The sequence below is a fragment of the Moschus berezovskii genome, chromosome 25 (assembly GCF_049115385.1).
Source record: "Moschus berezovskii isolate FMDL1 chromosome 25, NW_MosBer_1.0, whole genome shotgun sequence".
Lineage (NCBI taxonomy): Eukaryota > Metazoa > Chordata > Mammalia > Artiodactyla > Moschidae > Moschus > Moschus berezovskii.
In genome coordinates, this window is record NC_142484.1 from 5,844,779 (window position 1) to 5,856,923 (window position 12,145).

General features: G+C 51.8%; 1 protein-coding gene across 1 annotated transcript; it reads left to right on the forward strand.

Annotated features, from left to right (window-relative positions):
* Window positions 1-1,198: 1,198 nt before the first annotated feature.
* Window positions 1,199-2,683, forward strand: POLD4 (DNA polymerase delta 4, accessory subunit). Its single transcript, XM_055415405.2, has 4 exons — window positions 1,199-1,508; window positions 1,755-1,844; window positions 2,051-2,162; window positions 2,524-2,683. Exons 1-4 carry the CDS (start codon window positions 1,412-1,414, stop codon window positions 2,546-2,548), a joined length of 324 nt encoding a protein of 107 aa, XP_055271380.1. The 5' UTR covers window positions 1,199-1,411; the 3' UTR covers window positions 2,549-2,683.
* The last annotated feature ends 9,462 nt before the right edge of the window (window positions 2,684-12,145 follow it).

Genomic DNA, 12,145 nt, shown 5'->3' on the forward strand with positions numbered 1-12,145 from the left:
CCCAAGGGACAAAGGTCATGGGTGGAGAATTGAGAGACACTGTTTGCAGCAGCCCACCTCCTCCAGGAGGACTTCCAGTGCTAAGCCAGCCTCACAGTACAACTCATTTCTGACCCTGTTGTCCTCTTCTAGTTTGTTAGGAATTTTATCCTTGTACTGTCATTTGTGTGTCTGTCTGCTTGCCTATTGGCCTGTGAGCTCCTGGGGGACACAGAGAGACAATGGTTTCACCAGGGCCCCACCATACCTGTGACTTCCTACTTCCTGTTATTTTATTTTGGCTGCACTGGGATGCTTGTGGGATCTTAATTCCCAGAACAAGGATCGATTCCGTTCACCCTGCAGTGTAAGTGCCGAGTCCTAATCACTGGACTGCCAAGAAAGTCCTCAGTACTTCCTACTTTCAAGAACCATTTCTGTCTATTTTAGTGGAGAGAATATGTGGGAAAGTGCTCAGGACAGAACTTGGCACACTGTGTAAGTGTGAGGTTTATTGTCGGTATTTTCTGCTCATACTCTCACATTGGGACAGATTTTACTGACGAAGGACTAGGGGTCCAAACACACTCTGGCCTCCTGCACCGTGTGGAATCTTCCTAAACAGAAGGCGGGCAGGGCCAGGCTGGTGGGACTCCGGGACAGTTGAAGAGGCAAGCACTCGCCTGGACTAAGAGTGGGCAGTATCTCTGGGCGCAAACTGTGAGAAAGGAGTTTTCAGAACCCCTGGGCTTCTCCAGCCAGCCAGGTCTCCTGGGGCCGCTGGGGGCGGGGTGGGAGCAGGGAAGGGGTCTGGATTAGCCCAAACTCTCTCCGGACCTCCAGATCTGCCCCCACTATGCTCTTCGGGCCAAGGGGCGGGAGTGGAAGTCTCCGGCTGGGCTCTGGGGAGTTACAGACCGGCCACGGGGATTAGTGAGGCTGAAAAGAACATTTGCCTAGGAAGGGAAAACGGGAAGTGAGAGGCCAAGGATAACGTTCTGTAAGTCCCCCGAGACCCACTGCAGACCAGTGGGGGGTGGCCGGAGGAGGTGGTGCCGTCTGGGGCATCTTGACAGGTCCCCCCACCAGCCTCACCCCCTTCCCCCAGAGCACAGCTGCATCAACTGCCCCGCCCCTGCCTGCTCCGCCTGCCATTGGCTGGGACCAGGCCCCGCCCCGCAGAGGCGGCCTCTCATTGGCTTAGGTCTGCGGTTTGCATGCTTGCGGGGGTGGGGGAGACGCGTCATTCCCTGGAACCCTCCGACTTCCTTGCTGTTTGTCTGGGTCGTCCGTCTGCCCATCGCTGGCCCCAGGCTCGCTCTCTGGCCCCAGCCCTCTCTCGCTCTCTCTTAGCAGCTGTCTCTCTCGTGCCCGCTGGCCTGCCTCTCCTTCCCGGCAGTGGCCTCCTCCTCTGCCTGCCTGGGTGGCCGCCATGGGCCGGAAACGGCTCATCACTGACTCCTACCCTGTAGTGAAGAGGAGGGAGGGCTCCGCTGGGCACAGCAAGGGGGAGCTGGCACCAGAGCTAGGTCTCTGAGATGTGGGAGGGCGGGAGGAGTGGACGTGAGGGACATGAAAGGACGTGGGCAGTGGAAGGGGAAGTGAAGTATGTCCTCTACTTCCAACACCTGGTCTACTTCCTACATCAGTGGACAGCAGAGGCAGAGGGGCGGTGAGGGCTGGGGAACAGTGGGTCAGCTGTGAGGCAAGGGTCAGGGGACCAGCCCGTCAGGGCACAGGCCTGGGCAGGCCTGAGGAACAGCATATCATTGCAGGGGAAGAGCCCCTACCCCTGAGCGTGGATGAAGCGGAGCTGGAGCTGCTGAGGCAGTTTGACCTGGCCTGGCAGTACGGGCCCTGCACAGGTGAGAGCCCCTCAGGCCCGAGAGTACATCCAGGGGCCAGTGCCACCCACACATCTCCCAAGCAACCCCAGCCCCTGCCTGACCCTCTGGGCACCGTCTCCTGAGACGGGGGTTGTGTAGATCCTGACATACCCCTCCAAACATATTCTCTAGCCTGGACTTTTCCCTGCCCCCAAGGCCTCACTGTCTTCTTTCCACTCCTACAGGGATCACACGGTTGCAGCGCTGGCATCGGGCAGAGCAGATGGGCTTGAAGCCTCCCCCAGAAGTGCGTCAGGTGCTGCAGAGCCACCCCGGGGATCCCCGCTTCCAGTGCAGGTCAGAGACAAGCTGGGGAGAGCTCTGGGGGGTGGGGCAGGGACTTCAGGTACCACCAGCCTGCTGATCCCGGATGGGGGCTGTCCTGACCTGCGGGAGAAGTAGGTGCAGCCTTGGGGATTGTCACTGGGCAGGCAAGAAGTTTCTACAAGGTGTTGGGCTCAGGAGGCAGAAGCTTGCCTTTGTAATTCTTATCTCTGAGCTAACGGTGGAGGAAGAGTACCCCTGGGGCCCAAGGGACTGTGTCGTGCTGAAAGGTTGGCCGAGGACTTTAGGCTGTGGCCAAGAGCTGGGGCTGGTGAGAGCAAGTGGAGAGACTTCACTGACTCGAGTTTCCCTCCATCACGACCCCGCTGCACAGCCTCTGGCATTTCTACCCCCTCTGACGCGCCGCCGAAGACCTCCCGCCTGCTACTTGAGAACCAGACACAAGCGAGAGCCAGCTGCTGCCCCGCAGCTCAGCCCTGCTGTGGAGAACATTTGGCAGGAAAGAGGCTGGCAGGGAAGGAAAGAGGCTGAATCTGGAGGTCTAACCAGCAGGGTTCCAGGAACCCCTCTGAGAATCGACACAGCGGAAGCCAGGTGTCCCCTACAGGGAGAGTGGTCTCTGAGGACGAGGGCCTGGCCATGACCCCTCTGAAGCCTGCCACACCCCTGACCTGCACCCCGTGGTCCCTGGCATGATGTGGCAAATCAGGCACAGCTTTGGGCAGAACCAGACTCTGGCAGAAGGCAGATGACCTCAGAGCCCAAGACGCACCTGCACCTCAGGCTGGGTGGGAATCTGAGGGCAGAACGGCTGAGCTCACAGGGCAAGGGTTTCGCTAGTGCTGATCAATAAAGAACTCTGAGCCTGGAACGCTGGCCAGTCTCTTTGTGCAGCCCTGCCTGGGCTGTTGATAGGTGGCCGAGAATTAGCACCACGCTTTCCTGCAAGGTGCTTGCGTCTCCTCCACTCCTAGCCCGAGACAGGAGAGGAAGGGGAGACACCTTCAGAAAAAACAGCGGCCAGTCAGCGCTGGGCAACCTCTGGCGCCCCCTGGTGCTGCACAGGAAAACGACCCTAGCCACCTCCACTGACCAGCCAGGAAAAAACCCCCTGAACCCATCACCTAGCCTGCCCTGCTGCTGCTGCTTCTGCTGCTAAGTCGCTTCAGTCGTGTCCGACTCTGTGCGACCCCATAGACGGCAGCCCACCAGGCTCCCCCATCCCTGGGATTCTCCAGGCAAGAACACTGGGTTGCCATGTCCTCCAATGCATGAAAGTGAAAAGTGAAAGTGAGGTCGCTCAGTCGTGTGCGACTCTTTGCGACCTAGCCTGCCCAGTGCTGCCCAATTCACAAAAATGGGTCCTTTGTCAGAGCAGGACCCATGGGCCCACTTTTAAGGTCCAGACAGACATCACATTCCCAGAAAGCACCTCCACTTGCCACTGGGGGCCACCTGGCTCCAAAGCAGGGTTGGGGGAGAGTTTCAACCCACAGGACCTGCTCAGAGATGGCCATCATCTGAGGAGCTTCGGCAGGGAACTGACAGGTCCTGGAGATGGAGGAGAACTGGCTGGACCGACAAACAATGCTTAGGGGACCCTGGGACATGGAGAATGGAGTCAGTACTTATGATGCCTCAGCTCTCTGTCCTGTGGCAGCTAGAGACAGAACTATTAATTCCCTGGAAGCAGGCCCAGCGGGCAGCAGTTTTTTTATTGAGCTGACCATGCCTCAAGTACTTTGAATGTATTATCTCTAACTTTCCAAAAACATCTTCACAGAAGGTTTTACGTAGAAGGACACTGAAGCCTAGACTGTTGTTCAGAGTTGCCCAGAAGCACCAGCAGGTACGTGGTGGCGCAGAGACTAGGGGCCATGTGCATTAGGCTCTTCCTGTCTCCCCGTGCCCCGCCTGGCTGCCGAGCACCTGCTCCGTGCCGGACTCGAGAGGTCCTCTGGGGGTGTCAATGGGGAGGAGATGGACAGAAACAAACACATAAGTATCATGTCAGGCAGTGGTCAGTGCTGGGCAAAGTGAGGGTGAGAGGACACAGAATGCCAAGGGTGCCAGAGAGGCTGTGAGGGGAGGCTCTCTGGCATCAGGAGGGCTTCGGGCAGAAGAGACAACAAGCACACCCTCCCCGAGGCGGCACGCTCCCAGCCCGGTCAAGGAGCAGCAAGGAGACCAGGGAGGGGCAGAGGGCCCGAGGGGAGGGTGAGGGGAAATGGGGACAGAGGGGTAACCAGGTTGGTCCCGCGGCTCCTTGCAGACCAGGGTGAGGAATCTGGATTTTATTCTGAGTGAGACAGGAAATCGAAGATGGGTTTTAAGCCAACAAATGACAAACTGATGGCTGTTGGTAGAAAACACAGTGGGGGGCTGGGGACAGAAGAGGCAACACAACCACTCAGGAGGCTGTTGGAGTTGGCCTCGTGATAGGTGATGGTGATGCATTGCCATGAGGCGATGGGTAGGAGATGGAGGTATAAGTGGCCAGATTCCTTCTGTATTTTGAAGGAAGAACTAACTGACAGGACTTGCTGATGGGGTTTAAGTGAGAAAGGAGCCAAGGATAACTCCAAAGGGTTTGGCTTGAGCAACTGGAAGAACAGAGTTCCCATTACTAAGATGGGAAAGATTGCGGGACGGGGAGGGTGGGGCGGGGAATTAAGAGTTCAGATTTGAGGTCTGTGACACATCCAAGCTGGGGAGTAGGCAGTGGTGGATACGTAAGTCTGGAATTCCAGGAAGAGCTCTTGATTTGAGAAAGAAATTTGGGCATCCTTTAGGTGGCAATGAAAGCCATGTGTGGGCATGAGATTACCTGAGTGAGTACAGATAGAGGCAAGGGCCTGAGCAAGGAGACTGAGGAAGGGCAAGACTGGAGGAAGTCAGGAGAGAGGAGGGCCTGGGAGGCCTGGACAGAGGGTGTTTCAAGGTCTCAGATGCTTCTGACAGGCTGGTAAAAAAAACCTGAGAAGTGCACGCTGGACTTGGCCACGTGGAGGTCACTGGAGACAAGCAGTTCCCCTGGACTGGTGGGTATAGGACTGGGCCTAGAGTGGGCGCAGAGGGAGGGGCGGTGGAAGTGGAGACAAGGAGCAGGCCAGGCCTTTCAGGGACCTTTTACTGTGAAGGGAGCAGAGACATGAGTGGCAACTAGAGAGGATGTGGGGCCAAGGAACGGAGTTTATTATTTCTTGTTCTGTTTCATCTTTTGTGTCAGGGAGATAGCACAGCATAATGACCCGGTGAAGGGAGAGATCCAATGGGGTGGGGCACTGAGGGCCGGGAGACAGAGGAGGCAGTGTGATGAGTGGAGTCTCTGTGAAGGTGAGGAGGGCCAGGACTAGTGCACAGGGAAGAGTGTGGCCTTAGATCAGAGCCTCCACATAGACAGGAAGGGAGGCAAGGGAGTCGGGGCAGAAGCAGGGAAGAGGACATGGCTCGGGGAGGGAGCATTCAAGAATCAGATGTTTGCTGACAGCCTGGTACGCTGGGAGGGAGCAGATGTTTACCGAGCACTCACCCGTGCCATCTGCTGTGCTTCACGTCACCTAGCTGACTGCTCAGAACAATCTCGTTAGGTGAGTATCAGCCACTTTCACAGATGAGGAAACCGAGCCTGAGAGGAAAAGTGCCCTGCTTCATCAGTGAACACCAGGGCCCAACTCCCACCCAGGTCTGCCTTCCCACTCTGAGGCCCCACCCCTGCGTTCCCACCCACACCTGCGCTCAAGGTGTTTAGGGTGGCATCTGAAGGACCTCCCCATGTGGAAAGTGAGAAAGCGACGCACTACGAGTGCTACCCTGGGGCAGGTAGGAAGCCATAGATGGAGTTCTCAGGAGGGACTGAGCACAGCGTGTTACGGGACCCTCACTGCAAGGGCCCTGAGCCCAGGTCTGCCACATCCTGCTGCATGACCCCTGCTCAATCTTATCACACTCGGCCCCTCAAGTCATCAGGCCCCTGATTCTCAGACCTTTCCCTGCAGAATGGGTGCATACTTGCCCCTGGGCCGCTCTGAATATGCTTAGTAGTCGAGTGTTTTATCTTTGGCAAATCTCGCATTCTAGTCTGTGCTGTTTCTGAAGTAGCTGCTGTAACATAAAAACCTGGGGCATTTCTGGTGGTCCAGCGGTTAAGACTCTCAGCTTCCACTGCAGGGGACGTGGGTTCAATCCTGGTTGGAGAATAAAAATCCCCCATTGTGCATCGCACAGCCAAAAACAAAACAAAAACGGCTGAACTTACTTATCAAGTAAAATGAACCCCAGGAAGAGGCATTCATGTGTGGCCTATGGCTGGTTTCAAATACCATGACACACCCACTACCACCAGCTGAGGCTGAGCAGCGCGGCAAAAAGCACCCAGCGAGTCTGTATTGGGAGGAAATGGGAGGTCAGTGGCCCTTGACGGGTGAGTAAGAGTCAGAAGACAGAGGAAAACATTCTAGATTGAGGGAGTGGGCTAAGCAAAGGCCGTGAGGAGGGGTGGGTGTGTGCACCCAGGGGAAGTGTGTGGGGGCCGCAGCACTTGCTCTTTGGAAATCAGCACAGCCCAAAGCTAGCGTTTCAGTGCTTGCTACGCACCCAGCACTGTCCTAAGTGACCTTTATTCTCAGGGCAATCCTAGAAATGATTATAAACATTTTATAAGGCAATCTAAAGAGGATGCTCAGGCACAGAAAGGTTAAATGCTTGCCCAGGATCACACAGCACGTGACTGTGAGGGACAGGATTGGATCCCAGAGTCCCGCTGCACAGCCTGCATTCATATCACGTGGGATGACACTGGTGAGGTGGCTGGGACTGACCGACACAGGGGCTTGAGCCTGGGGCCTTTGCAGTGTGGACTCCTCGATGGTGATGACAATACCTAAGGGTTCTGAGCAGAAAAAATGATGGGATAAAAGTAATCATTCTGGAGAATCTGTCTGCCCACGTATAAGAGACTAGATGGGGAACAAACTGCAGGCAGGAGGGCCAAGCAGGAAGCTCTGAAATATTCAAAACATGGGTGCTGAGACCCAGATGAGCAGACCATGCAGAGGATAAAGTAAGAGAAGTCACAAAGGAAGCTGGGAAGACTTGCCTTTGGGAAGGCAAGGATGGGAAGGAGTGGTCAAATATGACTCAGGTTTTGAGCGTGGATGGATGAGAGAATGCTGGTGCTGTGGGCAGAAAAGAAATGGAAACTGGGAGGGGAGGACAGGCTTGATTTCATGCATGTTTAGTTTGAGATGACAACAGGACGTCTGAATGGAAACATCTATTAGGCAATGGGAAGCCAGAGGTCAAGCGCTGAAGCAAGGACAGAGAGTGTGTGGAATCCAGGGGACTGAGGGGACTCACGTGCCTGGAACTGACATTCGAGCCCATGAGCACGGAGGAGTTCTCTGAGAGAGGAAAGGGAGACGGGGAGGCGGCACGGACAGGACCAAAGATCACACTTGGGAAAAGTCTCTCTAGAAGGTAGAAGACGAGGAGCAAAGAGGAGGGGTGAGTGTCAGAGTGGCAGGAGAGGCCATGTCATGTCCGGGAGGTTCCTGAGAAGTTCACACGTGGTAGCGCTGGTGTGATGACGCTGAGGTATCAAGGAAGATCTCGTTAGGAGGAGATGGAAAGGAACAGGATGGCTCACCCTAATCTGGTCCCCACATTTCCTGCTTCCCTCTGTCCCTATTTTGCAGTTCTCACTGGCAGCTCCGCTGTCATAGTAACCACCATGCCACGCCCATCAATGAGGGGCCACTGATTCATTCTTTATTGACTCAGGTGTGGCAACATTTATCCACCTTCAAACTTGCTGGTAGCATGAGGGCTTAGGGAGCTAATTTACCAAGAAACTTGAGTAAACAGGGAAAGGAAGATGTTTCTGAATTAGACTAGGAGTAGATAGAAGCCACAGCAGTGCCAACTTAAGTGGGGCTGACACCATCTCGAGGACTTAGGGGATCTGCAACACGATTGCTAGTTTCCTCGGCAGGTAGGCCGGCCTCCAGTTCATCCACCTGAGTCCTAAATTAGAAAACAGATTTGTGCTGGTCTCATGCTGGTCATGGCAGATTAGAACCCTAGTTCCTAAGCTCCAAGAGCTTGCTGCAGTGGGAGACAGAGGAAAGATGTGCCAAAGAACTGTAAACACTGCCACACAAGATGGGTGTAAACTGGACTCTGGAGCAGACTCCCAGAAAATGGCCCTTCAGCTCAGCAGTCAAGGATGAGTAGGGGCTTCCACGTTGTGGACAAGCCCTGGGTAATTCTTGAGCCCTACGTCAGTCCTTTCTCTTCGGAAGGGACAGGCATTTCCGAGAGTCCTCCTAGCCTCTCACCTCACCAGGAGGTTCCCTTGGCTCCTCCTCCTGTGAGCCCCACCCTGACTGCTTGCTCTTCTCTCCAGGCACTTTCCCTGAGGAGAATTAAGGGTTTCTCCTCCTCCTGTGAAAGTATTAGTCACTCAGTCATGTCCGACTCTTCGTGACCCCATGGACTATAGCCCGCCAAGCTCCTCTGTCCGTGGGATTCTCCAGGCAAGAATACTGGAGTGTGTTGCCATTTCCTTCTTCAGGGGATCTTCTTGACTCAAGGATAGAACCCAGGTCTCCTGCATTGCACGTGGATTTTTTACCATCTGAGCCACCAGGGAAGCCCATATTTTATTATGTAGCAATGTGTCACATTGCGACAACAGGACATTTCAGCATCTCCACTGCTGGAGAGTATTTTATCCTTGTCACCAGAGTAATCAGCACAGGCACTGCTGCATAGTAACCAGTCAATCTTAAGGGAGATCAACCCTGAATATTCACTGGAAGGACTGATCCTGAAGCTGAAGCTCCAGTAGTTTGGTCAGAGGATGAGATGGCTGGACGGCGTCATCAATGCAATGAACGTGAACTTGGGCCAACCCTGGGAGATGGTGAGGGACAGGGAGGACTGGTGTGCTGCAGTCCATGGGGCTGCAAAGAGTCAGACACAAGTAGGTGACTGAATAACATCAATAGCAAAGCACTCAGAGCTGAAAGAGCCCTCCTGCTTCACTCACACCTACTATTTGATCTGCTCGTCCTATCCAGCCTGTGAGTCATCTAGGTCCCAGTTCTGAAGGCTAGTCCTGAACTCCAGTACAATTTGGTCTCCTTCTAAGTCACTTCTTGGGATTGTGTGACCTCAATGGCAGGAGCCGTCTTTTCCTAGAGCCTTCTTGTCAAGGAAGGCATCAAGGCCGACGACTTCGGAAGCAGGATCCTGTTCCCCTCTCTGGGCCAGCCCACTGAGCATTCATCTGAGGTCCTCTGGGCTTCCCTTGTAGCTCAGTTGGTAAAGAATCTGCCTGCAACACAGGAAACCTGGGTTGGATTCCTGGGTCGGGAAGATCCCCTGGTGAAGGAAATGGCAACCCAATCTAGTATTCTTGCCTACAGAGTCCCATGGATAGAGGAGCCTGGCAGGCTACAGTCCATGGTGTCACAAGAATCAGACACGACTTAGCGACTAAACCACCACCACCACCTCTCAATGGAGTGGAGACAACATCCAGCCAACATCTCTACATGCCCTCAAGAGCACAGCTGCCCAGGATCCTTTTCACATCCACAGTGCTGGTGTGTAAACTGGTACAACCCCAAAGACACCAATCTGGCCTGGTTTATCACAATTCCCAGTACACAGATCCCTTTCAGTTCAAATGTAGAAATGCGTCTTACAGACACTCTTGTATGTATGAAATGACATTATAGCACTGTCTGTAATAGCAGACTATAAACACCTATCAATAAGACAACCAGAAAGTAAGCAGTAGTACATGATGGATACCATACTGTGAAAGCCTGAGGAAACTCTTCATGTATTGGTACAGAATAGGATAATCTCTGAAATAAATAGTTAAGTGGGGAAAAGGATTTCCAGAACAGTGTACACACTGTGCTACAGTCTGGGCTAAAACGTGTGTGCATTTCCTGCATATAATGTCTCTGAAAGGACACCCACCAACTTGATACCATCAGTTATCTTTGAGAGGAAGGTAACTTGGTGGTTTGGAAATAGGAATGAGGGGAAATTTTTCATTAAATGAGATTTTTGAACCTTGAATTTATAACTATATTACTTATTTGGTCAATCAATAAGAAAAGAGTCTCACCACATCCATGTTGATGTATTTATTTAACAAGTACGACAGGGAACTAAGATCCCACATGCTGTTGGGCATGGTCAAAAAAAAAAAATAATAGAAACAATTCCACTAGGATACAGGGTTTTGTATCACGCACTGTGATGGTTTTGTGCCTATTCTGCACTCATGATGCCACATTCTTTTAATTATATTCCACTGGGAGAATATAGGAAGAAAAGGGCTTTCTACCTGTCCATACGGTGGGGTCTTGGCAGTGGGAAGGTCCAGGACTCAGTCCTTCTAGCTGACCCATCTCCTTGTTCACTAGACCTCTGCCAGACACTTGGCACTGCCCTATAACTGGGACAAGAGGCAACTTGTCATGGGAACAGGTTTCACAAGAATGCAAACATGATGAGTCCAATATAAGTCCAACCAGTTCATTCACTTATTCATTTAACAAGTGCAGATGGGGCATCTGCTAGCGTGAGTAGTATGTGGAGTATGTAGCTTGGGTCCCAAGCCTCAAAGAGTTTTCAGTCTACTCTTAAACACATCAAAAGATGTGCCACTTCATTCCAAATAAGACTGGCAAAAGGGCTTCCCTACTGACTCAGTGGTAAAGAACCTGCCTGGCCAGTACAGGAGACACGGGTTCAATCCCTGGTCTGGGAGGATCCAACACGCCTTGGAGCTACTAAGCCCGTGCATCACAATACCTAGCTCATGTGCCACAACTGCTGAAGCCCACACACCCTGGAGCCCGTGCTCCATGACCTGAGAGGCCACCACAATGAGAAGCACGAGCACTGCAACGAAGAATTGCCCCCCCATTCGACATAACTACAGTAAAGCCTGCACAGCAATGAAGACACGGCCCAGTCAAAAATAAATAAATAAGAAAATAAAAAAAGACTGGTAAAAGCTGAAACTTTTGGCCGGTGTACTCCGTTGACAAGGCCTGGGGGAAACACACAGGAGCAGAGACCATCACAGCCTCCATGGAGGAGAATCTGGTAGCACTGACAAGACGACAGGGCATTAACCTTTGACCCAGCAACCCCACTTCTAGGAATTTACCCTGAAGAGTCACTTCGACAAACGTGAAACAACATATGCAAAAGCGTATTTGCTGGCATTATTCGTGAAAGCAGAATATTGGAAACCCCCTAAATTCTGATCCATGGATTAAACAAACCCACCCGATGGAATACCGTGTAGCCATTTTGAAAAATGAGGAAGATTTCCATTAGCTGATATGGAGTGATTACCAAGACAAATTGTTAAATACATAGTATACTACCTTTGGGTAAGAAAGAATAGGAAATGAGATATATATCTGAAAAAAGAAACACTGGAACAGTAAACTAGAAACAAATAAAATGGTTACAGTTTGGGGTAGGTAAGAAGAGAGTGGATGAAATAGGATGGGAATGAGATTTCTCTAAATATACTTTCTATATAATGTCAGCTCTTGAATCACATAAACATTTTGCATATTTAAAAATGTATCAAAAGAGATTTTCAAAAATCCTAAAGTTGAATATAAATGGTAGCAAATGAATCCACTATATGTTAAGTTAATAATTAACCTCACAGAAAAAGAATATAAGAATTGTAAATTTTGAACACAATTCACGGACTTCATAAGAACAAAAGAACCACACACAAAAGAAATTTGGAGCTTTACTTAGTGGTTTGTTGTTGATAAACGGTAATGGTATATAAATTCTAAAACTGTTTCTGTTTTTGTATTAAAAATAGAAAAAAATGAATAACTATATAGATGTTGGGAACCAGAGACTTCACTGTGAAAAAAAGGAGATAAAATATGGAATTGAGGGATACTTCCCTGACGGTACAGTGGTTAGGACTC